Raw genomic sequence first — 17,814 nt, forward strand, 5'->3', positions numbered from 1 at the left:
TCAAAACTTATGGCTATTTTTATTTAAAATACTCGATTTTGTGCAGGGCTTAGCTTACGTTGTAGCTTATTCATGGGGATATTACATACCTTGGATAAAGTTACCAAAGCTACTTTGAAACTTTTCATACAAATGTCCAAAACATCATCTAGGGTTTTCAAAAAATAAAACTGATAGTCTGATATTTTTTCAGGTTTATTTACTCACACCTTTTTTGAAAAAAGAGTTAGTTAAAACTTAAAATTATATTACATTAACTAAAAATCATGGACACATTGACGCCAGTAGATGTGTTAATAGCAAAAGTTGGGAAATGCCAAACTGCCAGCAAGTCCCATCTGCTGGCCTCCCCGTGGCGACCTCCGGGCAATGCAGCGTACGCTGTAGCTAACAGCAGGGGGCGAAGGGCGAGGGGGCACTGGGCTAATCACCTTGCCTCCTTAACCGAAACAGATTAACAAAACACCTACACAGCAGCCTCGGACGACAACCGGCTCTGTAAAACGACGACCTTGCATGGAAATGGACAATGAAACAGGTAGAGTAATCCTCTCTAACAACTCGAGTATGCGCATTGGGACATATAATGTTCGCACCCTGCGTACCCCCGGAAAGGACCTGCACGCCACACGCATCATGCACACCTATGGTGTGGACGTCCTAGGGCTGAGCGAAGTGCGCTGGAAAGGAGCCGGGAGAAAGTTGATTAAGGGTTACTCTATTGTCTACTCAGGTCAGGAGCAATACCATCGCCAGGGAGTAGCAGTAATGATGTCAAAGAGAGCGGCCCGTTGCCTCGTGAAATGGGAACCAATCTCGGAGACTGATACGTGCCTCCTTCAAGACGCCTGGTAGCTCCTTGACCGTCTTTCAGTGCTACGCCCCTACTGAGGATGCCGACGCGCAGACAAAGGATGCTTTTTACGATTCTCTCCACGCGGCAGTCTCCGCCATCCCCCGAAGAGACCGCGTGATTGTAATGGGGGATTATAATGCGAGAGTAGGAGCAGACCCGGTGCTTGGCCCCACGGTGATGGGACGACACGGCCTCGGTGACCCCAACGATAATGGTGAGCGGCTCGTAGAATTCGCCACTCTGAACGAGCTTGCAATCGGAGGCACTGTTTTTCCCCACAAAGACATTCACAAATATACGTGGACGTCTCCTGATGGACGCACGAGGACGCAGATTGACCACTTCTTATACAGCTTGAAGCACCGAAAGGAACTTCTTGACGTGCGTACTTACAGAGGCGCCGATATCCATAGCGATCATGAGTTACTTATTGGAAACATCCGAGTAAAACTCAGTCGCCAGGCGAGGCCTCCAAAGCGCGAACGAATTGACGTTGAGAAGCTCCGACGCCGAAGAATTCGGACCGACTTCGAAACTGCTGTACGAGATAGTGTAGATCGTATCTACGAGCGGCACAAATCTGAGTCCGACCTCATTGAGGCGGACTGGAGCCTCATAAAGAGTGCGATTGTGTCGTCGGCTCGTACCGTCCTTGGTACCAGAAGGAGTGAGCAGCCAAAGTGGATGTCTGATGAAACGTGGGTTGAAATTGGTGAACGAGCCAGGCTGAAAGCCCTGAGAGACGAAAAGAGAGACCCCGACCGAACCGAGGACCGCCGGACTGACTACCAGACCCAAGACAGGGTAGTCAAACGATCCGTGCGGTTGGACAAGCGCAATTTTATGAACCGGCAAATTGAAGCGGCAGAGGAGGCAGCAAGCAGAAATGACACCAGGAAACTCTTCCGAATCACCCGTGAAGTCTGCGGCAGGCGACCACCGACTCCCGGAGCCATTCGTGGTCCCAGTGGAGCAATAGAGTCTGACGCAGAATGCGTCAAGAAGATTTGGAAGAATCATTTCTGCGGAGTGCTGAACCGCCCACCCCCTTTGAATCCCTTTGACATATCTGCGGAAGCTTTACTTTTGGACATTCCCCGAGCGACCGACATTTCCGATTGCCCGCCCATGCACACCGAGATAAAATCGGCTGTGAAAAGGCTCAAGAACGGAAAGGCACCGGGGGGAGACGGGATTCATCCTGAATTCCTCAAGTACAACTTGAGAGCAATCCTGCACCCTATGTTTCATCTGATGACAAAGGTGTGGGAAGAAGAGCGCTGCCCAAGGGACTGGGTGAACGGTGAAATCATCACACTTCTTAAAAAAGGTGACCCTCTAAGCTGCGACAATTACCGAGGCATTACGCTACTCAGTGTTCCGGGAAAGATTTTGGCAAACATCATTTTGATGAGAATAAGGGACCCAATAATGCACGTCCTCAGGAAAAACCAAGCCGGGTTTCTACCTGGTCGAGCGTGTGCAGACCAAATCCACAACCTTCGATGTCTTCTCCAGCAGAGCCATGAGTTGAACAGTCCGATGGCTTGCTGCTTTGTGGATTATGAGAAGGCTTTCGACAGTCCGCACCGCCCCTCCCTCTGGATGATACTGGGAGCATACGGGATCCCTCCCAAGATCATTGCCATAATCAAAAGCCTGCACGAGAATAGCGAATGCTGTGTCAGAATTGGAGACACTGTCACAGAATGGTTCGGGGTCACGACCGGAGTCAGACAGGGTTGTGTCCTTGCACCGTTTCTCTTTATCATTCTCTTTGACTTTATACTACGGAAGTCAATACCACCTGACCGAGGCATACCTGTTACCCCCACGGTGAAGCTATGCGACCTGGAATACGCCGATGATGCTGTCCTATTCGACAACTCAATCGAGGGCATTCAAGAGACAATCGACAGGTTGCATAACAACTCCTCTCGCGTTGGTTTGAAAATCAACGCGAAGAAAACCAACGTCTTGTGCAATAGCACCTGTCCTGATCCAGATTTCCCTCTGATTAGCGATGGACAAAGCATCGAGAGCGTCGACAGCTTCAAGTACCTGGGGGTACACATCACGGGAGATGGCATTTTGCAGAAAGAGCTCGCTATCCGAATGGGAATGGCTGGAGCAACATTCAACTCGATGCGAAATGTCTGGGACTCACGATTGTACTCGGTCAAAACCAAATGCCGCCTATTCGACGCTTGCATTCTGACGGTGCTACTTTACGGTAGCGAATCATGGCACCTTATGAAGGCTCAGAGCAACCGTATACTGAGCTTCGAGATAAGATAAGAGGGCGCCGCGTGGTGTCCATATGCTCCAGCTAAGGGGCGGATATGGGCAAAGAAGAAGAAGAAATTATTCTATTTTATATTTTGACATGTTTGTTTGAAAATTCAATAGACCCTTCTGAATCTGAGGTTCTGTCATAATTTTCACAATGTCAAGTATATTAACAACCGAAATATCCTCAACTCTGAGCCAAAAAAATATGTCAGTATTTACTATTGAAAATATTACTTATTAATTAATAATATGAAGTATGGACGCTAAACCAAAAGAAGTCACGGAGACTTGAAGCTTTCGAGATGTGGCTGTATAGACGCATCCTCAAAATTCCTTGGACTGACCGGGTCACAAATGTTGAAGTTCTCAATCGAATGGGGAAGGACCGAGAAATTCTACGTAGTGTCAAAACCAGGAAACTACAGTACCTCGGCCATATTATGAGAGGACAAAAGTACAGCATTCCCCAACTTGTCATTCAAGGAAAGATCAACGGTAAGCGTAGCAGAGGACGTCGCCGCATTTCGTGGCTTAAGACCATCCGTGATTGGTATGAGTGCAGCTCCACTGAACTGTTCCGAGTAGCAGACGACAAAGATAAGATCGCCTTGATGGTGACCGACCTCCGCTAGGGAATGGCACAATAAGAAGAAGAATTAAATAATCTAACATTCTGAATTATTTTAATGACTTAATTATAAAACCTCTTAAATCGATATAATCGGTAGTTAAATATTAGGATCATTAATGTATTTTTGTGTGCGATGTCTAGTTTTTTAGACTGAGAGATCGTAATTCGTGAGTTCCACTAACACAAGCCTTATAGGCCGTCAATGGAAATAGGCCAAAACGAACCGTTTATGACGGTCTCATATTACACCAGATAACTGTCAAATAAACGATAAATTTTAGCATTTTTCCGCTAGATATCTCTAGCTATCTCGCTATTACATAATATTTTCATATTATTTCTTTTATTTTTGAATAATATTACATTATGGCCGGATAATTAGAATGCCGAATAAACGTTATTGAATATATATAATCATATAATCATCAAAATAAAAGTAAATGGTTACCTACCTATCGTAATAGTATACCTACCTACCATATAATTATTATGCATAAAGCGATTCCAACACAATCATGTGAATTGAGTTGTTCAAAATAAAATATTATTATTAGCATTTCATGAATCTGCGTCTGTGTATTTACTAATGCAACTCTTGAATTCGAAAGCGTCGCCGCTTTTACGAAATTTGCGGAATTGTAGATTATCTTCATCTACGAAAGCAAAGCTTAGTAAGTATAAATAAAGCAGTCATGATTGAATAAAATGAAGCACCGATTATAGGATCAATTGTAAAATAGATAATACCATTAGACAATAATCAAAATAATTCACTGAATCATAATGAAATACGGAAGAAAATAAGTACCCACGACAATAATTATCAACAAACACGGGCTGTCAGTTGCAATTTGTCAAAAATCGTATCTGCCAAATTTAGCAGTTCGCTAAACTTATGGTAGAGGGGCATTAGGTGTTCGAGTTCGTCGAGATGCTTATGTGCAAAGTTTCCATGAACGCAATACATACATTTCGAACGCCATCTGGCGTAAAATCGCATTCGAAAATAATGGGTGGATGGGGTATTATGCTGTATATAAGGCCGAAATAATAGACCAATATCCGCTGAGAAGGGTGTTCGACTGTCAAATTATCCAGGAAACAATCCTCAGTCATGACGTCTAAATTTTTTAAATGTTGCCATCATCTTATATCATAAACCATGGGGAGATTGTCGCGTCACCAAATAAAACGTGCTGATAGGTACACTTTTCGGACGTATAATGACATTATTGACATTACGTTAATGTAGTAGTTTTGATTTTACATCATCCATTTAATATAATAATCACGTATAAGTACTACCAGTTTCAAATCATCATACATGTATTTTTGTAGTTTTGAAACGTAGTGTTTTCATAGACCTAACAATTCCATTGTAATGGTTTTTATTCCAGCAATAACGATATGAGTATATCTGTAGCAATCATACCACACTGCATTACAAGAGTGTCACACTTTAATATACATCGCACCCGGGGAATACTTTTTTTTTATTTTTTTTATTAAGGAAACAAACAGTTACATATTGATTACAAAAATTTTAAATATAATAATGAAAAGTTATTGCAACCAGCAAAGTTTCCATGTATAGATACATTATAATATAGTTAAGCCTAACAAGATAGAGAATAAGAATAACATAAATATAAAGAAATTACATGAGCAAAATGAGGAAGAATAATGAATAATTAAATTATATACAAAAAAAGTGACAAAAAAAAATATATATATATATACAACAAACGCGGAGATATACAACGCTATCTCCGCGTTTAAATGAAACAGGTGAATTATTAAAAGGATCAACGGTGGAGAAATACATATTATAATTTAAACAAGAGCGCTGAATAAAAGAGTTTTGTGCATAATTAGAACCTCTACGACTGATATGGTACAACGTTTGGTGTCGCGTAAATCTTGATGGACAATGGAAACCCACCCTTTCGAGTAGGTTTGGCGAGTCAACAAAACCATTGCTTATTTTGAAAAGAAAATATTGATCAGATATAGAACGTCGACTTTCCAAAGATGTGTAAGAATAGTGGCACAACTCGAAAAACTTGTTTTTGCAGGAGAGCAGTTGGAATATTTTATTTTGGTATGTTAAATCAAAAACACTTGAGTCATCTCATTTTGAATATAATCCGTAATAACAATGACACAATGATCATTGTGCCACAATTTCTGCTTGACTTTAAGTAAAATATTATAATTTAATAATAAAAAAAATGCTTTTAAGGCCACCATTATATTTTTAAGAATTATGCCGCTATTTGTGCGGGTAGAAATGATATCTTGGAACATTTCTGCATACTTACTCAAAAATGAAAAATTTGGACTTGTGCCACTATTATTCCCCGAGTGCGACATGTTTTTGTTGTCAAAACAAAACAACGTATCGGAAACGAAGTCAGCATTTCCTCAACCGTAACTAGATCAATAGGGTATATCATGATTTGTTTAGTTGCAACTATGTCTCTTGTAATGTATAAACTGCATGTGTATAAAAAAGTAAGGACAAGCATAAATTCTCACTCTCATCTTGAGTCCAGTCTCTCGGTTATAGTAACATCTCGGTACATTGCCAGTCAGAATAATATAGTCAATCTCATCAGTATTCACTGTATTTACTTATCCTGTGGGTCTATTCTATACTTATCGACCGCTAAAGTGATAAAGTGATAGATATTATCAAACTTAGGGTAGGTTTGTATCAAAGTATTAGCACTTATTGTAACAATTACAATACGTTGGTTGTATTGTTGCAATAAGTGCTATATTTTAACAGCAGCAAGAGAGGCGCTGTTAAAATGTATCGCTTATTGCAACAATTACAACCAATGTATTGTAATTGTTACAATAAGTGCTAATACTTTGATACAAACCTACCCAAAGTTTGATAATATCTATCACATTATCACTTTAGCGGTCGATACGTACAGAATAAACCCACTGTAATGATAAATAAACTCTCTCCTCACAACATCCAAGCAACAATAATGTTGTTTTCACACACCTCATCATCGCTAAATATCTGTAAAATGGCTGCATTAACAGGATTTTTTATCACTATGTGTCATTTTATGTATTTTTAGTTTTCGAGACGTCTTGCTTGTAAAAGAACATACATCGCATTCAAATAGAATGCCATCAGTGTGTGTCATTTTGTGTACATTTAAACTATTAAGCTGGGTGCACGTATATGAACATTCACTGCATTTATATGGTTTTTCGCCAGTATGTATCATTTTATGTGTTTTTAAAATTTGAGATGTCTTGCATTTAAAAAAACACACGTCACATGCAAATGGTTTTTCACCAGTATGTGTCATTTTATGCAATTTTAGACTACCAGGACTCACACACGTATACGAGCATTCACTGCACTTGAACAGCTTTTCACCAGTATGTGTCATTTTGTGTACTTTGAGATTATTAAATTGTGACGATGTATACGAGCAGATGTTGCATTTGAACGGTTTGTTACCGGTGTGTGTCATTTTATGCGTTTTTAAGTGGTGAGATTGTTTGCAAGTATAAGAACAAATATCGCATTTAAATGGCTTTTCATTGCTGTGTGTCATCTTATGTAACGTTAGATGGTGAGACGTTTTGCATCTATACGTACATTCATCGCAATTAAATGGTTTTTCACCAGTATGTGTCAACTTATGTTTTCTCATATTAAACGGATGCGAGCATGTATACAGACATTCATTACATTTGTAAGGTTTTTCTCCTGTGTGTATCTTTTTATGCATTTTTAAGTATTGAGACGTTTTAAAAGTCAAAGGACATAATTCACATGCAAACGGCTTCTCACCAGTATGTGTCATTTGATGTATTTTTAGACTGCTATTCAATGCACATGTATAAGCACATACATTGCATTCGAATGGTTTTTCACCACTATGTGTCCTCTTGTGTATTTTCAGGCTATTCACGCGCGAGCATGTAAACGAGCAATCATTACATTTAAATGGTTTTTCACCTGTGTGTATTATCGTATGTCGCTTTAAAATATAAGGTTGCATGCATGTGTATGCGCATTCAAAACACTTGTATTCTTGTTTAACACGACCCGATTTATAATATGAAACTTTCGAGTTCATTGGCTGACTTTCATGACAAATTGTAAGTGTCGTTTGTTTGTCGTTAGTGTTCATATAGTTGTGAACAATTGTGTGCCGTTTCAGAGCATTTTTGCTACCAAACACTGCATTACAAACACTGCAAACAAAATTACGTGGGTAATGCAATACCCTTTTTAACTTAATATCTATCACTATTGGAGTGTTGAGTTGACCATCTTTGATATCTTGTTTATCAGTAATCACATCTGAATACTGCAGCATCCTGTCATGAATTTTGTCGTTTGTCTGTTTAGGACTTCCTTTCATCCGTTCTGTGATATATCTCTTGGTAGAAACCTACAATATAATATTGTTGTTAAGTCCATTGTATTAAATAGGCTAATTTGTTAAATTCAAAGAACATATATTTAAGAGTTAAGGATAAAATATATGGTAAAAAAGCCCACATTGGCCGAGCGGCTTACGCGTCGGCTTATAATGTTGTGGGGTCTAGATTTGAATCCTGTTTCTTTCAAATACACATATTATTATTTATTCTGTGCTTGGAGTCAGATTATGGACCTAATAGGTTGGCGAGTGGCAAAATTCCATTTCTCGTTTCAACGTTAATACAAATCCATATGAACTTATTATTATCATATAATATCAGAGCGTTGGAGCGTAGCTCGGAGCAGGAGCACGGAGCACTGGAGCAATGGGATTTTACCCGGAGCAGGAGCGGAGCCGGAGCATCAAAAATTTGTAGTGCTCCACTGCTCCGGATGTTTTTTTTTATTATTAAATTTTCGTCCTAAAATCCAATGCAAATAAAATAGTATATTTTGTCACTTTGCAGCACCGAAGTTATTTGAAATATGGCCACACCGCCGAGTGATAAATTACCCCACTTTTTTGACAGAGGAAGCAAATAACGAGAGACGATTTTCTGTCGGTTTTGTTTAATAGAATTAATTGTTAATGAAAATGACGATTATTTTAAAACTAGTTATTTTTTAAGATTTATCTACTTACTTACATTTATTAAAACTTTTTACCCGGAGCGGAGCCGGAGCAAGTATTAGTTCCCGGAGCGGAGCAACTTAAAAAAGGGTCTGCTCCAACGCTCTGTATAATATGATGATAATAATATAATACTGTAATTTATTATTATATATGGCATTATTGAGACCAAAACCACAGATTATAGAGTATTGGCTAAATAAAACCTTCTGTAAAGAACCACTAAGTAAGGTACTTACAAAAGTTAAGAATTTACTACATCTATGATTGGAAGTTCATTAAAAACACTGTATAATATAAATTATGACTATATTGTATATGACTCGTCCAAAAACGTAGACATGTAACTTTGGCTCTGATATCAGAAACATTCACACAGCTATTCAGTGGCTGCCATAGCCATAGCGGTATCGAATGACAGGATACTTCGGTCTCTATAAACTGGTGTCCAATGTAAAACGGGCCTAACTCACAAAATGTAAGGAACCTATTTAACGGCATTATATTTAGTGTATATTGCAGAGATGGATCAAGTATGAATGAAAGATACCTGATTATCTGTCTTGACTTTAGAACATCCCGCAACTGGATCATCATACGAGTATTCAAATTTACTTATTTCATCGTCTTTAAATTCTTCATCGGTGTTATCTGACTTAGAAATCGGTTCAACCTTTATGTCGGTCGGGTTTATTGGACTATTCTGAAAAAAATAAGAAGATTTTAAAGATTAAACAAAAATAATGAAAAACATATTTCCTTCCTGTATGTTATTCTTTTTCTTCTTCTTCTTCTTTGGCTATATCCGCCCCTTAACTGGAGCATGTGGACACCACGCGGCGCCTCCAAGAATCCCTGTCGCTCGCCAGTTTTCTTGCTTCGTTCCATGTTAAGCCAACATCCCGTAGCACCGCCTTATACACTCTGTAGATTGTATTTAGTGGCCCTCCAGGACGCCGGAATCCTGTCGGGCAAGTCAGGTTGAAGTTCTCTTTTGGCATCCGTAGCACGTGGCCGAGTTAGGTCCAACGTCACCTCTTCACTTTCGGCGTGATGAAAGGCTGCTTGGTGCGTTCTCTTATCTCCTCGTTGCTCCTAAAGTCATACCACCGCACACCCAGTATTCGTCGCAAACATCTGTTTTCGAAACTCAGTATATGGTTGCTCTGAGCCTTCGTAAGGTGCCATGATTCGCTACCGTAAAGCAGCACCGTCAGAATGCAAGCGTCGAATAGGCGGTATTTGGTTTTAACGGAGTACAATCGTGAGTCCTAGACATTCCGCATCGAGTTGAATGTTGCTTCAGATATTCCCATTCGGATAGCGAGCTCTTTCTGCAAAATGCCATCTCCCGTGATGTGTACCCACAGGAACTTGAAGCTGTCGACGCTCTCGATGTTTTGTCCGTCGCTAATCAGAGGGAAACCTGAGTTAACTGAGTTAATATCTCAAGTATGGTTAAAATTAACATTTAAAAAGTTTTGTAACAGCAAGGCTTTGCTTTATTACTTCTTGTAAATGACTAAATTAAAATTTATTATTCGCCCATGAGACGGAAGAAAATAGACACAGTACAAGTTAAATAACCATGTTTCACAAACGGAGCATATGGTCGCCCCAGCGTGGAGGTTACATTAAAAACTCTTCACAGCGAATGGTTGATAGCCATTCCAACAAATCACTGGGTCTTTGCACTGCATGAAATATAAAAATTGGATTACTACTTCAGACAAACTCAGCCAAATATAAAAACTGTTGATTAGGTACAAACATTGCTAAATTATACAATTTTAAAGAAGCCTGGCTAGATCGAGAAATTTGAACCTTTCGAGAAGTCGTGGGCAAAATAGATATATAGGTACATATATCGCTCACTGAGATCTATAGGGTCATAACTGAAAAAAAAACCTGGACTTATGAATGCAGTTCGATAGAAAAAATCTATTTTTAATGCTATATGGCATTAACTGCTACTTGGAAGCAATGGCCTCTTACAAAATTGTGTCCATCGTTATTTATTATTTAAAATTTTAATTTGGAGCTATATAGAGGCATTATCTTACATGAGGCCCTTTTACCAGCGTTAGGCTTTTCCAGCTGCTATAATGCTGCTCTACCAGCTGCTATAATGCTGTCACGTCACGTTTGTCTTTATAATATTAGATGGAAGCATCCATGAAGTATACACATCTACAACGTGATGCTTGTGGCCAACACTTTCCTAAATAAAATCTATGCATTGCTATGAATCGCTTCTCTTGGTGTAGGAGAAGGAAAAACCCTGGGCTTAAGCTTAATAGGATGACAAAAGTAACATTATCTCTAAGAATAAGACTGTCTTTCAATTTCCAGAAGGCATTCCAAAAATTTAAACAATGGAGGAATTCCGTGATAAGGTTAACCTGAAATAAAAATATGTCAAGCGCAAAGTTTATTGTAGTAAAACTACTACACAGTATCTGTCTATCTGATACATACATAATATTTATATATACTCTGCATTGGACTTTCTTGTCTACGTTCTGCTTCACGTCCATATTCCCCTCCACCTCTTATAGAATTAAGTTATCAAGCACATCACTCACATCTCCATACCTATCAAGAAATTAGTCTAACGGCCAACGAACTCAAAACGTTTAGACTCTAGACCAGGGTTTCCCAAACTTTTTCTGCAATCGAACACTTCGCAAACCCGGTAATTTTAACGGAACACTTAGTTTATTTTGTAGGTTATTTATTAGCGCAGCTAACCGTTCTGCCAATTTTGGCAACTGTCATTAAACTGACAAGACTTGTCAGCCGGTCAAAACAATATACCCCATCTCTCATCAAAAGAAAGTCCTCCGCCTGCACATCCCGAAGCGGGCCCCCTACTTATCGCCAAGGTTAAAGGCAATGTGACGATCTATAGTTGCATATTCCAAATGGTGTTCGAGGTAAAATTAATGGTATTTTTTAGCGATTTTTTGTATTTTTAATACACCCACTTTTATGTTGATATGCACAATTATGGACATGTCAAATATCGACAATAATCAAAAATTGTAAGTATGACAAAACCACATACTATTAAATGTTAGTATGGTTGAAGTGAAATAGCGCCGCAGGCAGACATTTTTTTACTATTAGTACATGTTTGTGATGTGTGTTTATCCCACTTGGCTGGTCGATCTCTCACGCCGGGCCCCCCTAAACATCAGTGGAGATTGATCATCACTCGCCTTTCAACATGAAGTCGATTCTTTAATTATTTTAGTTTTACTTATTTTACTTATACTTAGTAGAAGATCTTGAAATGTGTTGCAGTGTATAAAACCTTTCAAATAGTCGCGGAACACCTATTCAGGTTCGGCGGAACATTGGTGTTCCGCGAAACATAGTTTGGGAAACCCTGCCCTAGTCTAAGTACAGATGTCATAACACCTAATCGTGTATATTTTAAACATTTTAACAAACTGTCAATGTACCTACCTGATATGGCAATCTGGAGTGAGAATGAGAATACTCAGCTATAGGTATTTCAAATTTGAATGGTGTCATTGAAATTTCATCAAATTCTCCCTGCGATTTATCCGACTGGCAACATGGTTCAGTCTTTAGTTTAGTGATATTTGTCACACTATTCTGAAAAAATAATACAATTGACGAGAATTAATACGAAATTTATTTAACTACCTACAGATATTAGTTAAAATAAAACACAACTACACAAAAACAAAGGCTTTGATAATGATCCATAATATATTTTTATAAATATGTATTATATTCTTTTTATAACAGGGCAATGGCAGGAGTCTATTAAGTAAGAGAAGTGATAAGATCAAAACACCCAGAGTTGAAGAAAATTACAGAAATATATTGTGACCGCATCGGGGATCGAACACGGATATCTTTAATTTATACTGAGGACACTTAAGGTTATACCTCAGTTGAAGCATGGTCTAAAAAGATCGTGGCTAGGCGATGCGCGGATTGCGGGTCGCGGGTGCAAATGATGCATGCCGAACGAAATATAATTTGTCATATAAATCCAACTTGAGTCCATTTAATGTTCTGTTTATTGTTCTATTAGTAACAGGCATTTGAGAAATTTGCAGCGTCGTATGGGGAGCGAGATAGTCCCGACTCTTCTGTAGACTCATCCATTTCAATTAGTGACACTCAGTATGCGGGTACACAAAGCGCTTAACGTCAGCGCACAGCAGAGCCAGTCCAAAAACAAAAATTTTCTTTCTTAACTTTCTTCTTTAAGCACTACGATGCATGGTTGCAGCATCAGTCCCGTGCGGCTCCGTCTCGGGACGGAATGATCACTTAGGCATAAAGCCCATTGACGCAGCGAGTGCGGCGCTCGCGCAAAATTTCTACAAGTGGCGCGTAAATCAACGAAAATACAACGTAATCAAATACGCCAGCGCCCACTGGATTTGACGACGCATTTTACGCGCGCGCCGCATGAATCATCGTTTTTTCGCGAATCACCGCTTCTCGGCGATACGAATGAAAGAAAATACAATGGAGTCCATTCATTGAACACAGCGAGTAAAAACACGCCGCGCGAGGCATCGTCGATCGACGGGCGGAAAGCAATTATTTAATTACAGAGAAGTCATTGTTTTATTTTATTGCGTGTTCAGTTTATCGCTGGTTGAATAATGTCATCGTAAATTTTAATTACAAGCCCCGAAATAATATAATATTTTTATTGCTTTGTTATGAGAGGCGCTGTAATAATATTTATTTTGTGCTGCTTGGGCCGCTTATAACATAGGTGAAGGGTAATGCGCGGGAAGAGACGAGTGATTATGGTTATGAATAAACACTGCATACGCGGACTTCGCGCGCCCGACGCGTTCTGTGGGCACCATCGCTTAAAATCACTTCTTTCAGACACGTTTAAAGCGTCATAGAAAGCGGCCGTGCATATCCACGGTTGTGCATATATGACGGGTGGTGGTGGGCACTTTAACGAATGTTCTATTAGTAACAATAATAATATATTCTTTGACATGTTTTCTTTTTCAAGTAAATGGGTTACATTTTTAGTCATCTTTACACGATTTAAGAATTAATACCCCCGTCGCCATCACGAAACAAATTGACGTGTTTCCAGCTCGACGTTCTCTCTTCGAATGCCAACGTGTCCAAAATTTCGTCGCGCCTATAGTTGAAAATTATTTGCCGTTTCACTGATGTAATAATCGTCACTGTTCTGGCAGAAAACACTAATTCGAAAAAATTACATACCAAAATGTTCCTTATTTCAAACTTTACCATCTGGAAACCTTCTTAATAAATAAACAGTCTTTATTTTAAAATCATCCTTTTTACGATTACTTAATAAACTCACATAATAGAAACATTTTAACAACTTCAAAGTCAAATTACTCAAAACTAGTATTCTCCAGTTAGTGTGTTCTGCCAGAACAGAGACGGTATCGTCTTAAATATTGAACGGTAGATAATAATATTTGAACATTGTTCTTTCAACATGTCCAATGGTGATTGGAGATAATCAGTTTGACTCCAGCTGACCATCACAAGAGTCAAATTTTGACTGGTCAACTCTTTGAGTTTGGACTCGTCACCCGACCAACACGTCCATGTAGCGGAGAACTACAGGATGCAAACCACATCATCTGGTCATGTCCGAGAATGTGCTCCGAAAGGGAAGAGACGCTCAAGTCGATCCAACCAGCTGTTTGGCCCATCCGGCCGTCCGACCTGGTCGCCACAAACGCCAACAATTTTCGGTATATTATTACGGACGTGAAAACCTCTCCACATAGTTTAGTATATCCGTATTGTTTCAGTTTTTTACATATTACCAGCGCTCGAAATGGAAAAGTTTACGAACCGGAGCGCACGACAGTTTGCTGAAGATATTTACACATTTATCAGATTTTATTTGTATTTCATAAAAAAGTGTGTTAGTTTTTCTATTATATAGCTTATCTAGCTCAGACGGTCAAATTATTTTTTCCACGATAATTTTACCGATTTCACGGACAGGAACGGCGCTCTGGTCCATTTCGAGCCCTGTATAAACAACTGCTGATGCTTCACAGTCAAGCGTAGGGCCTCGTGATACGCTTGATTAAGACTGAGTGTGTTGCGATGCGGTTTGATGGAACTATTATGTACAACCTTTCTTTCAAACAAATTGTAACGTAATAATATCAGTCAATTTTACCATAAACTTAGGTAATAAATAATGTTTTTTTTTTTATTAAATACATGCATGAAGCCATGTTATGTTCTCAATCCTTTCCTATGACATGGAGGTATGGACGCTAAATCAGGAGATGTTACGGAGAGATGAGGCTTCAAAATTCCTTGGACTGGTGAAAAATTTATATTGTCAATATTCTCAATAAAATGGGGAAGGGCCTAGAAATTCCGCGTAGTTTTTCAATACTTTTTGACCGGAATACTAAAGTACCTCTGCCAAATTGCACGAGGACAAAAGTACAGCGTTTCCCCAACTTGTCATCTAAGGAAAAATCAATTGTAGGTAGGTAATCGTAGCAGAGGACAAAGCCGCATTTTACGGTCACCTATGTATTCCGGGTAGCAAAAAATGAGAAAAGCGAGGTACAACCTGCCTACTAACGTTAGTGCATGACACAATAAGTAAGTACATTAAGCTGTTAATGGCACGATCGGAAACAATCTATAGGAGAATAAACTAACCTCAAAACTAACATGTTCATTTTGACGTTTGTCCGGACTGTTTGACAGTTTTATAGGGCCATTGAAACATTCTCCATTATCGTTTCCATGTATTTGTTCAAACTCGTAAACACCTGGTTCTTGTTTTATATCCATTTTATATCCTATTCTTGTATTATTTATTGCATACTATTGCATTAAGAATTAATGACAGACTGTATTTTTGACGTATATACACGCAAAAGACACTGAACATAGACTAATATCTGATCGGTACTAAACTCAGTGCTGCCATTAATCAAAATTATCTGAATGATTTCAAACATTAACATCGAAAGGCAATAAAACACGGCAAAAAAATGATTTGTAATAATTCTCCAGCACCCTTTTTAGAAAAATTTCTTAGATTTTAATTTCTAACACAAAAATTTCGAAATGTCAGGTTTTTTTAGAAACCCAATACCTGTACATAATACAGGAACTGTCAAAAAAATTCTCGGTATCCACCCGAATTCTGGAGTGGTGTAGGTCATGGCTGGGGAGGGCTGACAGGGTTCTAGCCTGGGGGTGCGGGCTGTGGGGGGCCCGGCGTGTCGGGTTGACCAGATAGGTGAGATAAACACACATCATAAATTAGCTTTAATAATAAAGAAAGTCGCCTGCGGTGCTATTACACTTCATAGCCATGAACATTTTCAATTACTTACTTATATAATTGTGCAATATATTTTTTATTGCACAATTAATATATATATAAGATACTGTAAGTCCCAAAGACTGCGATGGGCGGGACATGTGGAGAGTATGCCTGAAGTTAGAGCGCCAAGGATCATGACGAAGTGGCTACCCCAACGGAAGAGACCCAGAGGCCGTCCAAAAAGGAGATGGGCTGACGCCGTAGAAGTGGACTGGCTTCATATAAGAAGACCCGGTAACTGGGAGAAGTGTGGCGAGAGACCGGAGTGAGTGGAGAGCGGTTGTGGAGGAGGCCAAATCCCACCCCGGGATGTAGCGCCGTGGAAGAAGAAGAAGATGTTTTTGATTATTATGTGTCGATACTCGACAGCTCCATTATTAAAGTAGATGTATTAAAAATCGCCAATAATTCACTGTATAAGTACCCTTAATTTGAACTAAAATACAATTTGAAAAACGTTAATGTAGTGTTTCACACTGCATTTAATCTTAGCGGTAGGTAAGGGGCCTGCCAAATATCCTAGCCTGAGGGCCCGTTTCAGGATGTGGGGACCATGGTATAGGTACACCGAGTGCAATAGACAAAAGACCGATACACGAGAAATTAAGCTGTGAAAAAGAAAAACAGTCTATGGGACTAATTTACATTCTCCTCCTTGGACCCCCCCCCCAATATTAAATCCTGGGTGCTTCACTGAGTAGAGCGATAGTGGCGACTTCCCGATAAAAAAACGAACTACGTGCTGTCAAAATAGTCGCTAGATTGTGGCTTCTGAGCGAGTGGAAAGTTTTGTGTGTCATCATCACACTTGCACTAGCTGACTCGCCCGCTTTTAAATTCGCCAACATGCAGCTTGTAAAGTAGCTCAATGTCATCGACGCAGCTGAAGAAACCAGGAAATTTTATTTTAAACCAAAGTCAAGGGATTTTTTTTACGTTTTTCGCAATTTTTTTTCCAAGTTCTCCAAATCTTTTTATATTGCAAAATTATAGAACTTCGCACCAATTTATCGAACGGAAATATCAATTTTTTTTATACTTTTTATATATTTTTTTCCGATATTCAAAATTATAGTATTTTGGGCGTACTATACCTATTTTATATTGTACATGGTACGCGGACCAAATTTAAAGTACAAAAATGAAAGTAGTTTTACCTACCAATAAAACTCTTATTATTCATGTTGACTTTGAAGTCCTTGAGATAGGGTTTGCTCTTTCTTCTTCGCGTGAGGATATATTCTACTAATTTATTTTCCTTTTTCTTGTCGTTGGTCATTTATCCGTTTTCATTTACTGGTCATACCCGCGTGTCTGTTTTTTTATGTATAAAGTTTGGCATCACTTTGTCTTCATTATGATATGACTCAAGGAACCAGGTAGAAGTTACCTGGACTTCAAAGTCAACATGAATAATAAGAGTTTTATTGGTAGGTAAAACTCCTTTCATTATTCGAATTTGACTTTGAAGTCCTTGAGATATCTGTTTGTTATCACCTGGTGTTGGGTATGCCAAATTCCTGTATGTGACAATGATTCATTGACGAGGTATAGACCATCGTGACTTTCC

The 17,814-nt window shown here is 39.1% G+C and overlaps 1 protein-coding gene across 1 annotated transcript; it reads right to left on the reverse strand.

Moving 5' to 3' along the window:
• Nucleotides 1-6,800: 6,800 nt before the first annotated feature.
• LOC147077038 (uncharacterized) lies at nucleotides 6,801-15,825 on the reverse strand. The gene is made up of 4 exons (XM_085940610.1): nucleotides 15,569-15,825; nucleotides 12,347-12,499; nucleotides 9,426-9,578; nucleotides 6,801-8,212 (listed from the first exon to the last, which is right to left on the reverse strand). The coding sequence occupies exons 1-4, from the start codon at nucleotides 15,701-15,703 to the stop codon at nucleotides 6,833-6,835; spliced, it is 1,821 nt and encodes a 606-aa protein (XP_085796736.1). The 5' UTR covers nucleotides 15,704-15,825; the 3' UTR covers nucleotides 6,801-6,832.
• Between the last annotated feature and the right edge of the window lie 1,989 nt (nucleotides 15,826-17,814).

Source organism: Rhyacophila brunnea, unplaced genomic scaffold (assembly GCF_057557595.1).
Source record: "Rhyacophila brunnea isolate RB1 unplaced genomic scaffold, BYU_Rbru_1.0 scaffold_13, whole genome shotgun sequence".
Lineage (NCBI taxonomy): Eukaryota > Metazoa > Arthropoda > Insecta > Trichoptera > Rhyacophilidae > Rhyacophila > Rhyacophila brunnea.